This window comes from Amblyomma mixtum, chromosome 7 (assembly GCF_055824585.1).
Source record: "Amblyomma mixtum isolate Tamu chromosome 7, ASM5582458v1, whole genome shotgun sequence".
Lineage (NCBI taxonomy): Eukaryota > Metazoa > Arthropoda > Arachnida > Ixodida > Ixodidae > Amblyomma > Amblyomma mixtum.
Window position 1 is genome coordinate 114,074,674 of NC_143018.1, and position 23,859 is coordinate 114,098,532.

General features: G+C 48.0%; 1 protein-coding gene across 1 annotated transcript; it reads left to right on the forward strand.

The window, feature by feature from the left end:
• The first annotated feature begins 5,341 nt into the window (after positions 1 to 5,341).
• Positions 5,342 to 7,833, forward strand: LOC149337256 (uncharacterized). The gene has a single exon (XM_089554363.1). The coding sequence runs from the start codon at positions 5,890 to 5,892 to the stop codon at positions 7,831 to 7,833; it is 1,944 nt and encodes a 647-aa protein (XP_089410489.1). The 5' UTR covers positions 5,342 to 5,889.
• The last annotated feature ends 16,026 nt before the right edge of the window (positions 7,834 to 23,859 follow it).

The following is a 23,859-nucleotide window of genomic DNA, read 5'->3' on the forward strand; positions in this document are numbered from 1 at the left end:
GCCTTGCGGCAAGTCGCCACTCATTTCCGGGTCCTCAAACGACCTGGTCGGACACACACCGGGTGCGTTCGACAACGGCGCGGCGCTCTGCCCGGTCGGCCCAGCGGGCCCACCTCCGCTCTCTGCCTCGGATGTAGAGCTGTTGTCACCAGGAACGCTACGGGGCACTTCATGCCCTATGGCCGACACAGTGTGCGGTTGCGGCGACGCCAGACTTCCTCCTTTCACTCGCTCGCCGATCTGACGTCTGTCCTCACCGACCGTTTCCTGCTGCACGAAATGCTCTTTTTCACAGCTTGCTTGGGACTGCGTTTTCGGAATTGTCAGAGTGACTTCCAAGAATCCTGAACTCGCGTCCGCGTCCCTGGTCTCATTAAGGGTTGAGCTAACTTGTGCAGCTGGATCGTCGGAGTGCGCGTTCACCGCCTCGAATACCGCGACGCTGCGTTCCGTCACGATACTTTATTCACGAGAGATTACAGTTTCGTGGAAAGCTGGCTCCCTCTTTTCTTCTGCCTGGCTGTTTTCTTGACCTGTGCTTGACAGGTATATTCCTTTGTCTTCCAGCACAGGCGGCCTCATCTCTCGGGACTCGGAGCAGTTCTCCCTGGCTAGTTCACTAGCTTTCCTAGCCTCCTTGAGCTCAGCGAGCTCCAGCGCTAGCTGCTGGCGCTTTGCTTCTAATTCCTCCAAGACGCACTTAACATCCTGAGGTTTCTCCTCGCACAGCGGCGCCTTTCCTCCATTCACTTTCGGAAGTTCAGCCTGAAAGTACGCTAACCGCGCCTTCGCCAGTTCAACCTGGTACTTCACATCAAGTGAGGGCCGGCTTGGATAACTCTCCATACCGCCTTCCATACCCCCCAGCTGTCCTACCGGCTCGAACACAGGAACGTGAACAATGCGACCAAGGAAACTCACGGTTTCGATGCGTCGATCCGCATTGCCAGCTCCTTGGCGTCGGAGTACACCGCCACTTTTCCCGGACGCTGCGATGAGCTGTCGCACGCCGCTGCTCCGCCGCCGGTGACCGTCAAGTTATCGACGCGCTGCTTTTCTGGACCGTATGCAGTCCCGCGTCGCTGGACTACTGCCGTGGTCCTTGCATCCTTGCCGGCGTCTCTCCACAGGTCCTGCCTCGAACGCTGACCTGTTGCCTGACCGTCGCCTTTCACCCTGCCTTCAAGTCTTCTTCCTGCGCCGTCTTCCGATGGCCGCAGGATCCTGTCGACTGCGCCAGTAAAGTTTCACAGGTTGTTTCGTCTTCCTTATTGCACCAGCGGTGCCCCGCCAGAGACGGGTTTGTTCCAACTCGAAGACTGAAGCTTCTTTCTTCGCACCATGGGTGCCCGTCAGAGACGGTCTTGTGTTCAGTTGAGACGCAGGGGATAAGGCGAACACTTGAACTTTTATGTACAGATATTTACAGCAGAAGCATATACAAGCTTAGGTGCTGGAATTACATTAAACAGCAAAGGACAAACAACAAAAAGGCGGAACTGGCTAATACTAGGGGAGGCCTCTACTCGGCGTTGCCGAAGATGCGTTGCATCTCACCTTAGCGCAGAACCCCGCTTCCAGCTCCGGGGCCCGGTTTTAAAGACCTAAAGGCCCGGCCCACATTTGGTGCCTTCCAATCATGTTACGATGTTCACCTGATTGGTTTATCTAGAGCCTGGCCAGCCCTCCAGCTCCCGTAAGATGAAGCACCCTCTCCACGACAAAATAAAAACAAACACAAATACACGTTCGTGCCAGCACGTGCGCGAATCGGTACCGCGGGGCGGGGTGGACACCCGTACTTTTTGGCGTGTTCGCGAGCGGCCGCGTTCCAAATAGGAGACGCTCCGCTTTGAGTGCCCCCAGCCGCGTTCCAATGACCCCCGCGAACGCTACCGATACCTTACACTCAGCGACTGCGAAAATTAGGGTAATCTTACCCTTGTTTCAGTAGCGTTTTGTGCTGCAGTAAAGTGGTCATCTTATGGCCGTCCCGTTGGAAACATATATATTCATCCTTTAAATGAAGCAGTATTTCCTAAGTCTGCAAATTTAGCCACTGTTGTCCTCACCAGTAAAATAGAGATCCTTATATTGAAAAATATTGTCCTGTTTGCCAGTTTAGCTTTTGCAATAGTGGGCATTAATAACTATTCAGCTGCGCGCGAAATTGCTTTCTTTGCCCGAGACTATATTTTTATACTTCAAGAAGCTTTTAGGGGATTGGGTGGTCTTTTACAGCGGTTTGCTTACTAATTTGGTCACCGTGCATCAACTAATAAACTATAAAAGGTTAGATCTGGATTTCTGCTAGACACTGAAAACTTATTTTACTCTACCTAATTAAACAACTCCCTGTGAAAGCTAGAACGGTTTTGTTTTTATTGCAGATAACGCATGAAGCTTCTGCATTGTTAAAAAAAATAAAATTTGGCACTTCAGCTGCAATCACGATACCAGAATACTTTGTTGATCATTCTGGGGTGCCTGACGTATCGGCCTTTGGCGATGCCCTCTCGTCTTCTACTTGATAACTTCTGTTGTGTTGTGTTGGGTTTAATGGCCCATAGGCAGCTAAGGCCATTATGCGCCAAAACCATCTTAATAACATCTCGAAAATATTGCATAACTTTATGGTTTTTACGAACGCTGACTGCATTCTGATGTGCTCGTGGGCAAACTTGCCCTTACTTACCAGATAGGAAAACAATGGGCTCTCTATATAATGCATACGAAAGTGAACAGTAAAAAAAATGCAAGCTTGGGGGACGCTTTTGTCTTCTTGGTTATGGTTTATGGGAATTTAACGTCCCAAAGCGGCTCAAGCTATGAGAGACGACGTACTGAAGGGCTCCGGAAATTTCGACCACAAGGGGTTCTTTAACGTGCACTGACATCGCACAGTACACGGGCCTCTAGAATTTCGCCTCCATCGAAATTCAGCCGCCGCGACCGTGATCGAACCCGCGTCTTTCGGGTCAGCAGCCGAGCGCCGTAACCACTGAGCCACCGCGGCGGGCGGAGCAGGTTCTGACTAATGGACAGCTCCTGCCTCCTTTTTGGGAACAGTCATCTCCTTTCCATTCAGCATCAGTTGCCACGGCCAACCCTGCAGAACGCACCCGTACACGCTCTCGAGCACTTTGTCATCTTGTATTCTTGAAACTCCTTGAGGGGCACGGCCGACTGGCCCCCCAATCTAAAGCAACGACGTACTCCCCCACGTCCTCTGAATTTTCGAACACCTGCTGAGAGCGTAGGAGTAGGCGCTCAAATCACCAGCGATGAAGCGGTGCTTGCCCGGCTTCTACTGAAACTTATACTTGTATGCCCTAAGTAGAACGGCCCATCTCTGTATTCGAACTGCGGCCATGACGGACGTCCGCCTGTGATGCTTTAGGAGGCCCAGTATAGGCTGATGGTCTGCAATGAGCGCGAACTTCCGCCCGAGGTGATAGTCTAGAAAACACTGCACACCGAAAACCAATGCCAACGCCTCCCGTTCGATGCGAGAGTAACCTGTTTCTGCGGTGCTTAAGGAGCGCGAGCGAAGCCCGACAGGGCGATGTTCACCACCTATTCGATGGGAAAGTGCCGCCCCGACACCGTAGGCGGACGCATCGCATTCAGGAGTAGCTCTTCTTTTGGGTCAAAGTGCGTGACCACCATGGATTCAGCCAGCGCCTGCTTAGCCGAGCAGAACGCTTCTTCTTCCCTTGAACTCCACTCCCACTTGGATCCTTTTTCGAGCACCCGGTACAGGGGGGCTAGCAGCGTGGTTATGTCAGGCAAAAACTTGTAGAACGTTACCACGCCCAGCGAAGAGCGTAGTTCGCTCACGGTGCGGGGGAGGGGGCGAACCTGACGGCATCAAGATTTTTTCTTTGCGGATGCAGGCCGTTCCCATCAATGCATTGACCCGGATAAGACACCGCTGGCTCGCTAAATCGACACTTGTCCGCACGAAGCTTGATGCCGGGCAGACGGAAGCGTTCAAGAACCGTCCTGAGATTCTGTTCATCATTGTTCTGTTCCGCAGTCAGGACGTCATCCGGGTATACTTGTACCCCAGGCAAATCTTCCATAACCATCTATACACGCCTTTCAAATACGGCAGGTGCGGACGAAAATTCCAAAGTGCAAGCGATTGAAGCAAAAGAGCCCTTTCTGAGTGTTGATAACGACTACCTTTCGTGAGTTATCGTCCAGCACAGTCTGACTGTACGCATCCTGCAAGTCCAAAGTGATGAATAAAACGGCGAGTTGAGCGAGTTGGTACATTCTTGAGAAAAACATCTCAGGAACAGGGACAAGAGAAAAACGTGTTCTTTTCTCTTGTCCCTGTTCCTGCGCTGTTTTCCTCAAGAAAGTGCTGAATCGCTGGCCTCCTCCCGACTGACCAAAAATCTCATCAATAACTGGCAGAGGGTAATGTTTCATTTCGCAAACTATGTTCAGTGCAAACTTGAAATTCCCACAGATGCGGACTCGCCCATGTTTCTTCAGGACTGGCAGTATAGGTGTGACGCGTGCCGGGGTTCTGGGAGAGCTGAGTCATCACCACCTAGACTAAGACTAAGAAGGCCTCTGCTCTCCAGGCTGACGTCAGTGCCACGTCACGACTAGAGGACTAGCCGCCGACGCGCTGACCGCCGCTGCCGCGATTAGTCACTGTCGGAGCATGCTCGGGCTTGCCGGCCGGCGGAGCAGTACCGTGCACTGCTTGCATTCTGCGGTGATTTTCTCGCTTGTGAGGTGCTTTGTGAAATAGTTATTCGTCCCTGTGCTGCTCGTGTTCACGCTAGTGTCCTACAAGTGGTGAGAACGTGCGCTGCTATGCTTGGACAGTTGTCAATATGCCAAACTAGTGCTGTGTGCCTGGGTGTAGCGGCAACTACAAATCCGGACCAAAAGTTAATGTGTTCAAATTTCCTGAAGATGCAGAACTGAAGACAGCATGGCTGCGCGCTATTCCCCGAGAGGGATTCCTTCCTTCGGCACATTCCAGGGTAAGATTGCTATCGTTATTTTTGTTCCTTGAAAAATACAAAGCAAACACGTGCACCTGCGTTGTTAGTGGAATTTCATGCAGTTATATATTTAGTTTTGAGGGAGGCTTCACTGCAATATAAGCATTTTTTTTCTATTCGCATGCAGGTTTGCGAATTGCACTTCACTGAAGGTGACATCATTCGAGAGGATTGTCATGTGGATGATACTACGGGCCGTACGATAACTGCACCCATGCTCCGTTTGCGTCTCCGACCGGAAGCTGTTCCGTCAAAATTCCCGAACTGCCCGAGCTATTTATCGAAGTTTTGCAGCAGAAGGGAGAATCCGGAGTCTAGAAGAATTCGTTTGGATGCAGCTGCGACTGAAAAAGCTCTTGCAGACTCCCTCGAGACGTTTAGAGCCGAAGAGGAAAAAGATGCAGTTCGGAGCCTAAACGACTTAGCCGAACACGTGCGAACAAGCCAGTCTGAGTTCTGGCATACAATATTGAGCAGTGGCCGCCTCATATTACTGCACATTGTTGAAGATGATGCTCCTTGGGTGAAGTACTCAGTTTGCGTGAAGGCTGATTTGTCTATCACGTTGCATTTCCTAAAGACGCCAGTCACAAGGCTAGGGTCCAACCTGTTCGTTCCTCCTCAGGCGAAAAGTAAGAGGGCTTTCGCTGTCATTCTTGAAAGCATCAAGGTTTGGGACAGCAGCGTTTCTTCTAGCTGTAGGGACTCGAATGAAGAAGTTTTTGATGCCATCAATTTCCTGCTTGGCCAGATATCTACAGCGCAGTCAGAGGATAATGATCATGCAGTCCAATTCCTCAGCGAACAGTTGAAGCTTCTGTCTGCAAAGAAGGAGCGAAGGCGCTATTCTATAGATTTCATGGTGTATTGTTGCATTCTCTTCATGATATCACCCCATGCCTATAAATACATGCGAAGCTATGGAGCAATCACAATGCCGCATCCAATGACCATCAGATCAGTTTGCTCATCATATGGAATGAATCCACAACGGGAGCATCACGGTGCAGCCTTTCTCAGTTACATGGCGAAAAGGAGCTGCGAGCTCGATGACAGACAGCGGCATGTGACGCTTATGGTTGACGAAATTCACATAAAGCCTTATTTTGATTATAAGGGTGGCAATATTGCTGGACTTGCGCACAATTCTGAAGAGGTTGCCAATAGTGCATTCGTTTTCATGGTGCAAAGCCTTACTTGTCCATTTAAGGAAGTTGCACACATTATCCCTGCCCGCAAAGCTGATGCCGTGTTTCTGCACAAGTCAATAATGGATGTCGTGACTGGCCTGGAGAAAATAGGTTACAGAGTTACCTGCATAGTAAGTGACAACAACTCGATAAGCAGAAAGGCAATGTCTTACTTTGCATCTCCGCCAACAAACGGAATCGTTTATCCCCATCCATGTGACTCCTCGAGACCGTTGTTTTTTGTGATCGACCCAGTCCACATACTAAAATGCATTCGGAACAACTGGCTAAACCAGAAAAATGACCAGCTGTGTTTCTACTTCCCTGAATTCGAGGATGATACAGCACAACCACGGCGCATGTTGACTGCGTCATTCGCCACCATCAGAAACGCATACAACCTTGAGTGTGACCAAATTCTTAGATACGGTCATAGTTTATCAAGGAAGGCGCTGTTTCCATCCAATCTTGAAAGGCAAAACGTCAAGCTTGCTCTACAGATTTTCAGCGATGGCTTACCTCACGCACTTCGTGCGCTTGGAAAAACACACAACCTGAACTTCCCAGAGCACACTGCTAGCTTCATTGAGATCATAGTTAAATGGTGGAAAATCGTGAATGCAAAGACTCCGTACAAAGGGAAGAGACTCCGCGACCATTTTCAAGAGCCGGTGTTCCCCTCTGTGGACGATCCTAAACTGGAGTTCTTGTACAAGCTGTTGGACTGGCTCGATGAGTGGCACAGCAAACGCCTCGACAGCGGTTGTTTGACCAAAGAGACGCATACTGCTTTACATCACACAACTCACGCACTCATCGAAGTAGCCCGATACTGCTTTGAAGAGCCTAATCTATCTTACGTTCTTCTGGGAAAGGTGCAGACGGACAGTTTAGAGGAAAGATTCGGCAAATACAGGCAGCTGGCTGGAGCACAATATCATATTTCCTTAAGACAGATTTATGAAGGCGAAAATAAACTACGACTGCAAAACACGCCGCCTAAACTTCAAGAAATCTGTGCAAGCGAAAAAACTGAAAAGTGGGAACACCTGCACGGATCTGTGGACACGCCACGCCCTTCGTTCAACGTCGTTGTGACTGCAGCGGCTTTATCAAAGATAACAGACATCATCCCCGTTCTTGTGTACGTCGCAGGATACGCCGTGCATACAGCTCTGAAGAGGCTAAACTGCACAAAATGTAGATCAGCGCTAACAGTGAGCAAGACCATCACAGTTTCGCCCAACGAGGAAAACTACGATCTTGTTAAGCAGCTGGATCGCGGAGGACTTGTTTTCCCGGCAATGTTTGCAGTGAATGCCGTCGCACACAATTACGTCGTAGTTGAACAGCTTGCAAAGGACGCGGAGTTTTTAAGAGCGCCAGACCAGCGTAAGGTCGTCACGGAGCTGACAATGGATTTGCTGACAAATGACGACTCGTGTGAATTTGATGCCTGTGACGATGGACACACGTGCGAATTTGTGCTTGAGCACATTCTTTGGTGCAGCACTAACATTCTTCTCAAAAACGTTTGCAGCCGGATGAATGACAGAACCGTTGATGACAACAAATCTAAAAAAAGAAAAGCTGAAACCCTAAAAAGCAAATAAACGAACTTGCGTTCCGTAACACGTTTTGTTGGGAACAATTTGTTAAAACACATTATTGTACGCCAAGCGATGAGCTCCCCCAATTCTTGCGCGCGCTTATTTGCTTCCGCAGCGCCCGCAGGCCTCGACGCATGACATCACGACGGGAGCGCTGAGGCCTGAACTTGTCTAGGTGGTGTTGGCTGAGTGTGACGCGTGATGACGCGTCAAGTGACGTCAGCAGTGGCTCTACAAAAGCGAGCACCTGCATGAGCGCCGGGGGAGAAAGCATCTCAGCTATTGCCCAATAAAGTACTACGCAGCCTTCATATCGCTTCTTCCTTGCCGGGACCCCCGAACACCACAACTGGCGACGAGGATGCGATAAGCAAGGGAAGACGCAGAAAAGAAGCGCTGAAGCTGGACAACGAAGTACATAGGCAATAGTCTGAAGAGCAACGCTGGATTCAACCGCACCTACGACGAAAGGCGACAAGATGTCTGAGATGGCAGCCTCGAGTCAGATTGGTCAAGAAGAAGCTTTCGATGAAACTGTGAGTGACTGGCTATCTTACGAAGAACGCCTAATTTCCTTTTTCGCGGTGAACAAAGTTCCAGCGGTGGTGAAAACTTTATTTGAAACTGGAGAGTTTCGGACACGTACCCAGGCAGCACAACAACATTGGCCGAACGTCGCGCAAGTGTTGGCAAAACTTGGCACGAACATCGGTCCTACACTGGCATTTGGGCCGAGCGCTACCACTTCACACATTGGCCTTACTTTCATGCCAGTTTTGGGCCAACGCTCGGCCGATCAAGCGGCCAACGCAGTCCCGATGTTCGTTCTGCAGCAGGGACCAGCAAAGGTCTCATACTGGCATCCAACTTTCAAACATTGGTAGCCAACTTTCAAACATTGGTAGCCAGCTTTCGAATAATGGTTTCCAGCTTTCGAATATTGGCATCCAGCTTTCGAATGATGGTTTCCAGCTTTCGAATAATGGCATCCAGCTTTCGAACGCTGGCACATGCAATTAACCCACTCGCCAATGACCGGCACTGTGGATAGATGTACATACATAACATTATACCTAGCAAATATTCATAAATGAGGGTGCGAAAGAATTCCAGAAAAAAGACCCGTTTATTGCTTTGAGTTACAAGAATCACGCTTCTAGCGCACACAGGATGGTTTGCGCTACCACCAGCCACCCTGGGGAGTAAAGAAAAGGGGCCCAAGAGCATGGTGGCAGAGGCTGTGGGAAAACAATTTATTTTCAAGTTTGGTGAGTGCCGATCAGGTTGGACAAAGCATCTCGGCAAGCTGCTGCGGCACGGCTAAGGCATCCATAAAGCGCTCAACGGAGCTGTCCTCCAGTGAACTGATCAGTCATATCCGAAGTAATCGTTGCACTCCACTTGCAAGGGGGCTGCTGGACTGCATTCAAACAAATTCCTCGTCCAGTTCTTGCACGATGGCCTCACGAAGTGCCAAGCCTGCAAAGAGATGCATGATGTCATGGTAAGTTGAATTATGGCCATCACAGAACAAAAACAAACATAACATAACAAACATAACAAAGATAACACCGAATTTTGTGAAACACAGTAATCGTGAAGACACTAGCAACATATTTTACAGGATAATTTTTAATTTATTCTTAAGAACCAGCCCCACATTAGTTGCACAAAGTGGAATTTAATTTACTAAACTTCCCTTACACCAAATGGTTTAATTTAGTTTAATGCGTCGTGTCGCACTCCCAGTAAATATATTCAATGCGAGATAAGGAAATTAATGTGATATTGAAAACAGATTAATGTATTATTTTGTTTTAATATCATAACTTGTATCTCTAAATTGCGAGGTAATTTTTTATTCCAGTAAATATGCACAGGTTGTAGCGTCTCTTCCACATGGACGTCAAAACAACATTTTTGATTAGTTTTATTTAATGGGGTCAAAAATGCGGCTTGCGACTTTTGACGAAATACGCTGAACGCAAGGAACTCAGGGCACCTTTGTTTTACCTTAGTTGCTTCGCATGCATGCTATAGTTGGATTCGAAACTGCAACTTGAAAACCACACAAAAATACTAGTCTGATAGTCCAGAGTAATGCCCTTTTTCATTGCGAGAGAACTTGGGCAAAAGCTTTAACCAGTAATTAAGGATTTTCTATTCAGTCTGCAAGAGTAGAAGGCAAAAAGAAACACTACGGAAGTATTACACATATCCTTACCAACTAGTCTGCAGTGGAAAATTAATTAAGCGGTTCTGATTTCCGTCGTGCATAAGCGGTAAAGGACATATTCCCGAATGCATCCTATCTCAATTCATATGAGTTCAAACCCGCTGTTAGCCAAAGTAGTGAATCTTTAGTGAGTTCATCTCACCAAAGACGAAAAATTAAATTCTCACCATTCGGCCACAATTCCACTGCGCACGACGTCAAGCAAGCCATTTCGCAATGAGAGTGGGTACACAGAAGTCGTCCTCGTGCTTTTTGGCTCGCTCTCTTCTCCTGCCGAAAAAATAAAGGCGCATGTAGTCAAAGCAACATTTACTACAAAAACCACTTTAACTTCCAGACGTATATCAAGATAAAAGAGTTTTAGTACTTACAAAAGATCTTGCAGGCGGTACGAACAGCGTCGGAGCTCTCCTAATATATGAGTGTGGCTTTTCGCGTGCGCAGACTATGAACGGTGCTAGCTCGAGTGTGCATGCATTTTCGTCGCGTTGGTTTGCACGTGGTTGAGCTCCGCCGTGCAGTCAAGAATGTCTTATTGTGATGAGTCGCGCGGTTCCAAGACGAGCAGTGGAGACGATGGTGTGTGGGGGGGGGGGGGGGGGGGGTTGGCTGGAGGGGAGAGAGGAATTTTCCTTTACACAGGTTTTGCGGTTCCGAGAAAAGTCCTCGAGCTGAAAGGTGGAGACAGGGAGGTGGAGGAACAGCGAAGCGCGTAGCTGCGCGCGAGGGAAAACAGGTTTGAGAAAGTGACAACCAAAAAGAAAAAATAGCGCTTCGCGGGGTGGGGTGATAGCCCGCTACCTGGAAAAGGGCACGGCCGGGAGAACAGGTGGGGAGATATTGGACTTGAAGACTTGAAAGAGAAAGGGAAAGAGAAAGGGAAAGAGGCCAAAACACGTGAAAAGGGTTTGGAATTTTTGGAGAATGAGTCACATGGCCACAGGCAGTACAGAAAGGAATATCTACAAGAGAGAAGTGGATGGGAAACACGGAAGCGTCAAAGTATTGCTACAAAGCTGCAGCAAAAGCCTGAAAATTTTGAAGTGAAAAACTTGGAGCTTCAAGATGCATTTCGCCAAAACGACTTGAGACACTCGCGTATTTTGTGGGGCCGTATGATGTGGCTTCTCTTAGTTCAAGATAGCTTAAAATGTTACCACATAATAACAAAAATATAAAGCAAAAAAAATATCCAAGCAGAATGCGCGCTCTTTCATAGTTTCATGTACCGTACATGCGCCAAACAAGCTAGGTTAACATGCGTCTAACGCCAGTTGTCAGTCCATTTATTCAGTGGTCGTCGAAGAATCCTCAAATTGTTTGTTGGTGTGGAAGTTTCGCGCAAAAAAAGCAAAAACAAACAAAGGCATGTTGAATTGTGGTTCGCAACTACTTTCGACGGTTTTCATCAATAAAGGTCATGTTCGAAAGAAAAAAAAAACTTGCGAGTAAATATGCAAGGACGTGGGCAAGAGCTATATTGCCCCCAATGCAAATTACGCAACAGAAGAATAAAATGGTCAAAAACAACAATTTCCAACACAACGATTTGCAGAAAAGGAAGGAAATAGCAAATCAGAAAACACGGGAAAGGCGCAATCACAGGGCACGACGTAGGGAAGCGTAGGAATCGCTTAGCACGTGTCCGCGTGCGTTTATGAAGCACCCGCCTAATATTTCACGAGCGCAACGCATAAATCGAAATTACGAGGCGACTGCTTCGTTTCTGGACGTTGCCAAAACTGAGCACAATTTCGGTTTAGCGAATGCACTTGCGCTAATCTATTACGTTTGTATCGCGATCTCCCTGAAGCAGACACCAGCTGCGCACTGCGGCAGTGAATTCCTAGAGCGAATAAAAAAAAGTGATTTTTTTATTCCAAAAATTTAATCAAATGAAACTTATTTGATTTTTGTTGAAGGCACCTGTTCACAATTTTTGTTGAAGGCGTCTCGGGTGTAATCAGAACGTTAATTCTGATCAACAGGACTTCGATCGCAATTCTAAACGTATTATTGCTGCTCACTGCGCAACCAGAGTGCAGTTTTTCCAACGGAATCATGGGTAGCTTTGCTCACAAACTGCAAAAGTGTTCGGTTAAAATATAATAATAAATAAAACCAAATCTTTGAACTCGCATGTTTTAGCGCGTTCGAAAATTATCTACTGCCGATATGGTACTCGACAATAAAATTAATTTTGAACCCATTTTAATGGATGACACAATGTTTACCAACGTTTGCCAGTATACTTTGAACACTGGATAAGCGGTGGTAATCCTAGGCCAATATAGCCAGCTCCCGGAAATGGCATAGCCAATTCTGGCAAAGAGTGGAACAACACTGGCTAACATGGCCCATGATAGCCATGATTCGATGATGGCACAGCCAGCAATGGCAAACAGTGGGGCAATCCTGGCTAACCTGGCCCATGATAGCCAGGATCTAATGAGGGCTCAGCCAATACTGGTAAAGCGACGGACAACCAGGGCCATTGTTGGATGTGCTAAGGAGTGGCACAACCAATATCGGATGCTCACTGGCAACTCTGGGCCTAGTTAGGGCCACGCTTTGCCAGTGGATTTCCAATATTGGCCCGCCGTCGTGTGCTACCTGGGTAGGTCCTTGCGCCCCCGCACGGCCCCACTGCACTCAAACGTTCATGTCCCGGAGGCTGATGACGCTGGCAGCCCGGCCTACGTCGATGGCTTGCTTGGCCGGGACCTAGGAGCGCAGTAGGGTCTCCCATGCCTCCCAAGTGGTAAGGTGCTCCAGGCCCCGCAGGGGAGGGTCCGCCAGGGAGAGGAAAAGGATATGATCTAGAGTGGCTTTGGGGTGGTGGCATAGCCCAGGTAGCCCACGGCAGCGGGCCAATATTGGAAATCCACTGGCAAAGCGTGGCCCTAACTAGGCCCAGAGTTGCCAGTGAGCATCCGATATTGGTTGTGCCACTCCTTAGCACATCCAACAATGGCCCTGGTTGTCCAACGCTTTACCAGTATTGGCTGAGCCATAATTAGATCCTGGCTATCATGGGCCAGGTTAGCCAGGATTGCCCCACTGTTTGCCATTGCTGGCTGTGCCATCATCGAATCCTGGCTATCATGGGCCATGTTAGCCAGTGTTGTTCCACTTTTTGCCAGAATTGGCTATGCCATTTCCGGGAGCTGGCTATATTGGCCTAGGATTGCCACCGCTTATCCAGTGTTCAAAGTATACTGGCAAACGTTGGTAAACATTGTGTCATCCATTAAAATGGGTTCAAAATTATTTTTATTGTCGAGTACCATATCGGCAGTTCATAATTTTCGAACGCGCTAAAACATGCGAGTTCAAAGATTTGGTTTTATTTATTATTATATTTTAACCGAACACTTTTGCAGTTTGTGAGCAAAGCTACCCATGATTCCGTTGGAAAAGCTGCACTCTGGTTGCGCAGTGAGCAGCAATAATACGTTTAGGAGAATTGCGATCGAAGTCCTGTTGATCAGAATTAACGTTCTGATTACACCCGACACGCCTTCAACAAAAATTGTCAACAGGTGCCTTCAACAAAAATCAAATAAGTTTCATTTGATTAAATTTTTGGAATAAAAAAATCACTTTTTTTTTATTCGCTCTAGGAATTCACTGCCGCAGTACGCAGCTGGTGTCTGCTTCAGGGAGATCGCGATACAAACGTAATAGATTAGCGCAAGTGCATTCGCTAAACCGAAATTGTGCTCAGTTTTGGCAACGTCCAGAAACGAAGCAGTCGCCTCAAAATTTCGAATTATGCGTTGCGCTCGTGAAATATTAGGCGGGTGCTTCATAAACGCACGCGGACACGTGCTAAGCGATTCCTACGCTTCCCTACGTCTTGCCCTGTGATCGCGCCTTTCCCGTGTTTTCTGATTTGCTATTTCCTTCCTTTTCTGCAAATCGTTGTGTTGGAAATTGTTGTTTTTGACCATTTTATTCTTCTGTTGCGTAATTTGCATTGGGGGCTATATAGCTCTTGCTCACGTCTTTGCATATTTACTCGCAGGTTTTTTTTTTTCTTTCGAACATCACCTTTATTGATGAAAACCATCGAAAGTAGTTGCGAACCACAATTCAACATGCGTTTGTTTGTTTTTGCTTTTTTTGCGCGAAACTTCCACCCCAACAAACAATTTGAGGATTCTTCGACGACCACTGAATAAATCGACTGACAACTGGCGTTAGACGCATGTTAACCTAGCTTGTTTGGCGCATGTACGGTACATGAAACTATGAAAGAGCGCGCATTCTGCTTGGATATTTTTTTTGCTTTATATTTTTGTTATGTGGTAACATTTTAAGCTATCTTGAACTAACAGAAGCCACATCATACGGCCCCACAAAATACGCGAGTGTCTCAAGTCGTTTTGGCGAAATGCATCTTGACGCTCCAAGTTTTTCACTTCAAAATTTTCAGGCTTTTGCTGCAGCTTTGTAGCAATACTTTGACGCTTCCGTGTTTCCCATCCACTTCTCTCTTGTAGATATTGCTTTCTGTACTGCCTGTGGCCATGTGACTCATTCACCAAAAATTCCAAACCCTTTTCACGTGTTTTGGCCTCTTTCCCTCTCTCTTTCAAGTCTTCAAGTCCAATATCTCCCCACCTGTTCTCCCGGCCGTGCCCTTTTCCAGGGAGCGGGCTAACCCCCCACCCCGCGAAGCGCTATTTTTTCTTTTTGGTTGTCACTTTCTCAAACCTGTTTTCCCTCGCACGCAGCTACGCGCTTCGCTGTTTCCCCACCTCCCTGTCTCCACCTTTCAGCTCGAGGACTTTTCTCGGAACCACAAAACCTGTGTAAAGGAAAATTACTCTCTCCCCTCCAGCCAACCCCCCCCCCCCCCCCCCCCACACACACACACCATCGTCTCCACTGCTCGTCTTGGAATAAGACATTCTTGACTGCACGGCGGAGCTCAACCACGTGCACAACCAACGCGAGGAAAATGCATGCACGCGAAAAGCCACACTCCGACGCTGTTCGTACCGCCTGCAAGATCTTTTGTAAGTACTAAAACTCTTTTACCTTGATATACCTCTGGAAGTTAAAGTGGTTTTTGTAGTAAATGTTGCTTTGACTACATGCGCCTTTATTTTTTAGGCAAGAGAAGAGAGCGAGCCAAAAAGAACGAGGACGACTTCTGTGTACCCACTCTCATTGCGAAATGGCTTGCTTGACGTCATGCGCAGTGGAATTGTGGCCGAATGGTGAGAATTTAATTTTTCGTCTTTGGTGAGATGAACTCACTAAAGATTCACTACTTTGGCTAACAGCGGGTTTGAACTCATATGACTTGAGATAGGATGCATTCGGGAATATGTCCTTTACCGCTTATGCACGACGGAAATCAGAACCGCTTAATTAATTTTCCACTGCAGACTAGTTGGTAAGGATATGTGTAATACTTCCGTAGTGTTTCTTTTTGCCGTCTACTCTTGCAGACTCAAAAGAAAATCCGCAATTACTGGTTAAAGCTTTTGCCCAAGTTCTCTCGCAATGAAAAAGGGCATTACTCTGGACTATAAGACTAGTATTTTTGTGTGGTTTTCAAGTTGCAGTTTCGAATCCAACTATAGCATGCATGCGAAGCAACTAAGGTAAAACAAAGGTGCCCTGAGTTCCTTGCGTTCAGCGTATTTCGTCAAAAATCGCAAGCCGCATTTTTAACCCCATTAAATAAAACTAATCAAAAATGTTGTTTTGACGTCCATGTGGGAGAGACGCTACAATCTGTGCATGTTTACTGGAATAAAAAATTACCTCACAATTTAGAGATACGAGTTATATTAAAACAAAATAATACATTAATCTGTTTTCAGTATCACATTAATTTGCTTATCTCGCATTGAATATATTTACTGGGAGTGCGACACGACGCATTAAACTAAATTAAACCATTTGGTATATGGGAAGTTTAGTAAATTAAATTCCCCTTTGTGCAACTAATGTGGTGCTGGTTCTTAAGAATAAATTAAAAATTATCCTGTAAAATATGTTGCTAGTGTCTTCACGATGACTGTGTTTCACAAAATTCTGTGTTATTTAATCATTTTTGTTTTTGTTCTGTGATGGCCATAATTCAACTTACCATGACATCATGCATCTCTTTGCAGGCTTGGCGCTTCGTGAGGCCATCGTGCAAGAACTGGACGAGGAATTTCTTTGAATGCAGTCCAGCAGTCCCCTTGCAAGTGGAGTGCAACGATTACTTTGGATATGACTGATCAGTTCACTGGAGGACAGCTCCGTTGAGCGCTTTATGGATGTCTTAGCCGTGCCGCAGCAGCTTGCCGAGATGCTTTGTCCAACCTGATCGGCACGCACCAAACTTGAAAATAAATTGTTTTCCCACAGCCTCTGCCACCATGCTCTTGGGCCCCCTTTCTTTACTCCCCACGGTGGCTGGTGGTAGCGCAAACCATCCTGTGTGCGCTAGAAGCGTGATTCTTGTAACTCAAAGCAATAAACGGGTCTTTTTTCTGGAATTCTTTCGCAACCTCATTTATGAATATTTGCTAGGTAGAATGGTATGTATGTACATCCATCCACAGTGCCGGTCATTGGCGAGTGGGTTAATTGCATGTGCCAGCGTTCGAAAGCTGGATGCCATTATTCGAAAGCTGGAAACCATTATTCGAAAGCTGGATGCCAATATTCGAAAGCTGGAAACCATTAATCGAAAGCTGGCTACCAATGTTTGAAAGTTGGATGCCAGTATGAGACCTTTGCTGGTCCATGCTGCAGAACGAACATCGGGACTGCGTTGGCCGCTTGATCGGCCGAGCGTTGGCCCAAAACTGGCATGAAAGTAAGGCCAATGTGTGAAGTGGTAGCGCTCGGCCCAAATGCCAGTGTAGGACCGATGTTCGTGCCAAGTTTTGCCAACACTTGCGCGACGTTCGGCCAATGTTGTTGTGCTGCCTGGGAGGGTACAGGAGGGGTTTGTGTGGACTTGGTGATAGCGCGAGCGTATATAAGGGGAGGGTAAAGTGCGTGTTTGAAGTCGCCTCCAAAGTGTCTGATGGTAATTGTCGAGGATGGGATGGGGCGGGGGGTAGAGTCGACGCTCAGCTTTGCAGGCCTACGTCCTTTCACTGAATGAGTGCATGCGCTCCCGCGAAAACCCCAGATCGGAGGCAGCCGGTGCCCGGTTGAGAGAACCTCTAGCTAAAGCGTTGGCGGCCTTGTTCTTGGGATTCCCAGAGTGGGCAGGCACCCATATCAGCTCCACGTGGCGGGGCGGGTGTACGGCGAGGGAGTTCAGTATGCGAAATGCAGGGACGTGAACTCTCCCGCGAGCAAAATTTAGTATGGCAGTTTTAGAATAAGATAGTATAAATCGGGCCTCTGTGCGTGTGATGGCCAGGGCAATGGCGGCCTCTTCAGCCTCCTCCGGAGTGGCAGCGGGGGACATGTGGAGGGTGGCAATCGGTTTGAGGGAAGGGTTTGTGATGGCTACAACCGCGTCCTCGCCTATGCATGCAGCATCCACCCAAACAGCATACGGTTCCGTGCCATAGTGTTTGCGGAGCGCCCGAGCACAAGCTCTGCGTCGGGGTTCGTGGTAGGTGGGGTGCATGTTTTTGGGGAGAGGTTTGATAAGTAGTTCGCGGTGGATATGGCTGTGTGGGATCCGTGGCTGGTATTCGGACAGCGAGAGTGTGTAGGATGTGTCTGCCAGTGGTGGTTCTCGCGAGACGTATGTATGTGTCTGTCGGCGGGCCTCGATAAGCTCCCCTATCGTGTTGTGCAGACCTAGTTGTAGCAGTTTTTCGGTTGAGGTATTTAGGGGTAGGTGTAGTACTATCTTAAATGCTCTTCGGATCATGGCATCCAGGGGGGAGATCTCCCCGGCATGGAGTTTCAGGGAGGGGAGCGTAAAGATAAAGCGGCTAAGGACGAAGGCATGAATAAGGCAACATAGGTCATCGCTCTTTCAGCGCTCTTTACCTTCTTCTCCTTCTTCTTCCTGTGTGGTGTTCGCGCTGCTGATACATATAGATACATATAGGTCATGTTCCTTCATGCCCCGGTGCTGTTCAGAAACGTGGCGGATTAGGTGGGATATCGACACCGTCGTCTGCTTGAGTTTCTGTATGATGTGCGTTTTTCCTGTTGTTCTGGATGTGGAGGCCCAGTACCCGGAGAGTGTTTACCTCCGGGATGTGCCGGTTTTCCAGTGTCACGGTGATGGGGGCTGTTGAGCAGTTTCGAGCTGTGGGGCGGATTATGAGGAGCTCCGACTTCTCCGGCGAGCAGGAGAGTCCGATACTCCGCGCATGTGTTTGGGTGAGGGTAGCTCCCGACTGTAGGATATTCTCTATGTCTCCATCACTGCCATGGGTGGTCCATAGCGTGATATCATCAGCATAGAGTGTATGTCGAAGGTGAGGGATGGTTTGTAGATTGCGGGCAAGGGGAATGAGTGTGACATTGATAAGAAAAGGGGAGAGGACAGACCCCTGGGGTGGGCCAATCCCACTAAGAGTGTATGGGCGGGATATGTGGGAACCGAAGTGAATTTCGGCCGCGCGGTTAGTAAAGAATGCTTGTATATACGTGTACATACGTTCACCTATGTTCAAGGGGGAGAGGGCCGCCATGATCGCTTGATGGTCCTAGCCTTGGAGAGATCCAAGGCTAGGACAGCTTTGGTGTGACCCGGAATGAGGGGGTCGAAAATGTCCTGCGTGAGTTGGAGCATGGCGTCCTGTGCCGACAGATGGGGACGGAAGCCCACCAAGCTGTGCGGGTAAAGGTCTTGTTCCGCCATGTGTTAGGTGAGTCGAGAAATGCGACGTGTTCAAAAAGCTTGCCTATGCATGAGGTTAGTGAAATGGGACGGAGATTTGAGGGTCTAAGAGGTATGAATAAGATTTTAGCGTGTCGCCAGGACTGGGGAAGAGTGCCCTCCTGCCAGCATTTGTTCAAGTACCCCGTGAGTTGGGCGATCGATTTATCGTCCAAATTGCGGTGCATGGTATTGGATATCCGGTCAACTCCTGTGGCGGAGTTAGAGCGGACAGTCACGAGGGCCGCTCTGACTTCTGCTTTCGTGATCTCTGCGTCGAGGTTGGCGTTCGGGGCACCTGTATACGTGGGCAGGGGGTTTGAGGCGCCGGGAGTTGTATGCGTGTTTCTAAGTATATCGATGAGTGCGTCGGGAGAAAGGTTGGTCTTGTGTATAAGGCGTGTGACGTGGTGTTGTGTGGCTGTTTTGGATTGCGTGGGGTCAATTAAATGACGGAGGAGTTGCCAGCTACATTTGGAAAACAAATTGCCAGCCAAACTGTCGCAAATCTGACCCCAGTTTGATCTGCAGAGCTCCTCAGTATGCTCAGTAATTTGTGTTTGCAGCGCGGCCAGCCGCTTTTTAAGGGTCTGATTGCGCTTTTCCCCTTTCCAGCGCTCTAGGATGCTATGGTGGGCCATCCATAGGTGGGCGAGGCGAGTGTCGAGGGTGGGCGTATCTGCAGTTGCGGCAAGAGTTCCAGTGTGTGTTGAGACATCGTTCATGAGTGATGCCACCGACTGGTCGATGTCTGTAATTGGAGCATCAGGGAGGGCCGCCTGTGCGGTGCGGACCGCATCCCAGTTGGTTATTTTTTGTGTTAGGTGACTGGTTTTTTTTTCTTTGTACGGCACTGTAACGGAGATGATGTAATCGCTCCCTAATGTATGACGTGTTGTGTTCCACGCAATACCAACAAGGTTGCGGCTGAATGTCAAATCCGGGATGCTGTCCGCGCTCACTGTTGCCAATCCTCGTGGGGGTGTTAAAGTTGTTGTGTATTGTGAGGCGGAGCTCTTGTACCAAAGACCAGAGTCGCCGGCCTCGTCCCGAGGTGGTGCGGTAGCCCTAGTCAGTATGCTGACTGTTGAAGTCCCCTCCGGTAATCAATGGATGCTTGCCTGCAAGACAATTGAGGTCTCGCAGTAGCGTTTCCAATGAAGCCATCGGTTTAGACGGTGGGTGCTGTATATTGGCGATAAAAATCGATGGTATTGATTGTGTATCTTGTATGATTTCTGTAATTACACAGGGCGTCTCGGAGGTGATGGGATGGGTTTGGTGTGTAATGGAGCGATGTATGAGTGTGGACGCCCTGGGTGTATTCGTTGCGTCCGAGTGAGCAGATGTGTAGCTGGGAAGTGTGGCAGCGCTATGTGTGTCCTGAAGGAGAAGGATGTGGGGCGTGGGAAGTGTGGGGAGGAGGAGTTGGATGGGTGAGGGAAGACCTCAAGGTGCATGCCTTGCTGAGCGTCATTGGGCCAAAGTCATACAGCCTTTTGAAATCTCTGACCGCACCTGATAAGCCATCAGAAAAGACGTTCAAGGAGCTAACTGAAGTGCTTCGCAATCACTTCTCCCCGAGGGTGTCTGTGATCGGAGAGCGAGCAGAATTTCACAGAAGTTGTCAGCTGCAGCAGGAAAGCATCGCACAGTACGTAGCCGAGCTCAGAAAACTAGCTCAGACCTGTGAATTCGGTACCTTTTTGGACGAATCACTTCGTGACCGGTTTGTGTGCGGTTTATTCCGCAGCGACATTCAGGAATACTTATTTGCAGAAGACAAAACGCTGACATTCCTAAAAAGCCGTTGAGCGCGCACTTGCTTTGGAAGAAGCTAAGAGAAATGTTCAAGAAGCGCACGACAGAGAAGCTGTCGACTTCCACGAAATGAGCGCTGAAGACGCAGCCAAAAGAAAGCATTCTTTCGAGTGTTATCGCTGCTGCGCTGACAAGCATTTATCCCCCGCCTGTCCGCACATAGCAGATAAGTCCACGAGCTGCGGCAAGAAAGGTCACGTTCAGCGTGCCTGCTGTGGTCCAAAGGAGTATCCAACGAGTTCATAGAAGTGGATACGCACTCTTGAAAGTGACGACACGGGAAACATCCAGACGCTGTCTCAAAAAACCCGGCGTCCCATTACCGTCGATGTCGAAATTCAAGGTGTACCTTTGCGAATGGAGTCCATGGTAGAGAGAGTGTGTGGTAGATGGTCCTTGGCGATCACAATATGAACAAGGGAGGGGAAAACCTCAGGTTGCTTGAGCCAACGTTTCGACAAGGGGACTTGTCTTCGTCTGGGCAAAGCGTTCATCATTGGCAGGGATTAAATAGGGCCTTCGCTCCGAGGAGGAAGGCCCCGGGGGTGGGGAAGGAAAGTGGTGTGAGAGGGGATGCGTGTCAGGAAGGGGAGGGAGGTGAATCTTGATTCGTTAAGGTGCAATAGTGGAAAAACTTATATCCCTAGGGTGTGTAATGAACAAAGGCTTTGAAGGGGCTGTGACGGGGGGGTTGGCGCTGGGTGGACCTGAAAAACTCAGATAAGAGGATTAGTAAGCGTGGTACAGGGAAATGAGAACAATGCAAACAAAATAGGCTGGCACTGGAAGGAGAAAGAAAGAGGGGGGGGCATTTCCAAGGAAGGACAAGGCAGGGGGGGGGGGGGCGGCGGGAATGGCTAGAGTTCAGAGAAAGCCAAAAGGTGGGGTCGGAGGGGGTAACAGGAATGTCATGGTTTCCGAGAACTGATAGTAGGGGATTAGGAGAAAGAAAAAAAAAGGTTGAACTAAGGGAGAGGGTGAGAAGGCCGGAAATGTGGTAGAAGATATGACGTGGGAAGGGTGCAAAGAGCGATAGTATACTCAGAAGTACTTGTGTTTGGGTGTGTTGGTTCATAACTTTTCAGGAAGACACAGGGGCGCAACAAAAGACACGGACATAGAAGCAGACAGGGAGAAGCGCTTGTCCCTGTCTACCTCCACGCCCGTGCCTCCCATCGCGCCCCTGTGTCCTCCTGAAAATATAATATACTTATGCGAGGTTCTAGGAAATAGTCTGAGCACGTGCAAGACATTTGCTAATTTAAAATTATGCTAACCCTGGTATGTACCTGAGAGATTCCAGGTTTCCTCTGGACATGTTAATCCCTGTTGGTTGCAGTGTTTTAAACTTATGGATTATGAATGCTTCTCTGCATTTTCTGTCCCTAGTCGATTTGAAGCCTGACTGAAGAATGAACAATTTGAGTTCATCGAATTTGTGATGGCGTTGATTAAAATGGGTCGACACTGCCTTCTGTTCATTCCGTGTTGTGTCAGCCCGGTGCCCGTTTAATCTGGCACTCATTGTTTGCCCGGTTTCTCCGATACATTGTTTCTGGCAGAAAGAGCACTGGAGCATGTAGGTAATATTGGACGATGTGCAGTCAAAACTGGTCTTGATATCGAAACTGAAATCGCTTGCCGTACTTTTAATCGTAGTGTCCCTTTGTAAATGTTTGCATGTCTTGCATCTAGGTCGAGAGCATAAAGTTACTGTCGGTGGTGGTTTCTTACCGAGCCTAGCATGCACCAGGATGTCCTTCAGGTTTGTGTTGCGTCTGTATGTTAGTTACCCTTGGTGCGTCGGGAAATATTTTCTTGAGACGGTCGTTACCAGTTAAAATGGGGTGGTATTTCCTCAGGATATTATTTACGTTTGGAAGCGTGTTTGAGTATTTCGTTATAAGTGCAGGAGGTCGTTGACTGTTAGCTTTTGTTCGTTTTTAACAACTACATCTCGTTTCAAAGTGGTTGCTCGTTGGAACGCATTATTAAGGGTTGGCTGTGGATGGTTTCTGGTGATTAGTGTGTTTTTTAGCGAGTGTAGGTGTTTCAGGTAGCCGTGGTCGTTGTCGCTACATATTCTTCTTAGTCTCGTTGTCTGTCCTACAAATATACCTTGTTTGCAGTGTCTTGGATGATGGCTAGTGAAATCTAAGTATTGTTGTCGGTCAGTGGGCTTCCTGTAAAGTGTGGTTCTGAGCTTAGTATTTTCTAAATGGACAGTGGTGTCAAGGAAATTGACGCGTTTTCGAGGAGTTGATGGTGGATTTAATGCTGGAGTGGCATGAACTGAAATGAGTGACAACTGCCTTCAGGGTCTCAGCCCTATGCTCCCATATCATGAAAATGTCGTCTATGTAACGCAGGTATATAAGTGGTTTTTTTAGAAATGAATTTAGAAGTTTAGATTCTAGTAGACCCATAAAAGTGTTCGCGTAGGTGGGTGCGAAGGGGAGTGCCCATGCTTGTTCCAAATACTTGAATTTAGTGAGAAGGGTCGAATTCAAAGTAGTTGAGTGTTAGTACCAATTCAAGTAGCGTGAGGTACACTTCAGTTTCGTGCGGGTGAGGACTTTGAGTTAGAATTTTGGAGAGTGCGTCGATACCTTCATTTATGGGAATATTTGCGTACAAAGCGGCGACGTCAAGTGTGACAAGTATGCTATCTGCTGGGATAATGGAAGCGTCATTCAGAGACTCTATTATGCGGAGAAAGTGAGGTGTATCCTCGACAAAGGAAGGGAGGTGGGTGGGAATATCTGCAAGATAGTTGTTCAGGAAAATTGATAAATTCTCTCTCCGTGTCTTATTGTTTGAATCGATAGGTCTGCCGGGGATATCTGCGGTAAACAAGTCTTCTGGGGAAACCTTATAGATTTTGGGAAGTAGGTAAAAGCGTCCTGCCTGTTTGTTTAGCGGATTTAAGAAGTGGTAGTCGGACTGCGTGATCAGTTCCCTTGATAATAAGTTTGCCAGTTTGTTCAGAATCAATTTGCAGAACTCGGAAGTGGGATCTGAATCTAATTTCCTATTATTACAAGGGTTGTTGAGTTGCCCAAAAGCTTCTTTTTTGTATTTTTGGCCGGCAGGATAACTATGCTACCTCCTTTGTCTGCAGGCTTAATGACTATATCGGTTCTAGAAGCTAAGTGGTTCA

Bases quoted from the DNA above. Each gene is read 5' to 3' on its own strand.
- LOC149337256 (XM_089554363.1), top strand. From the start codon at position 5,890: ATGGTGTATTGTTGCATTCTCTTCATGATATCACCCCATGCCTATAAA.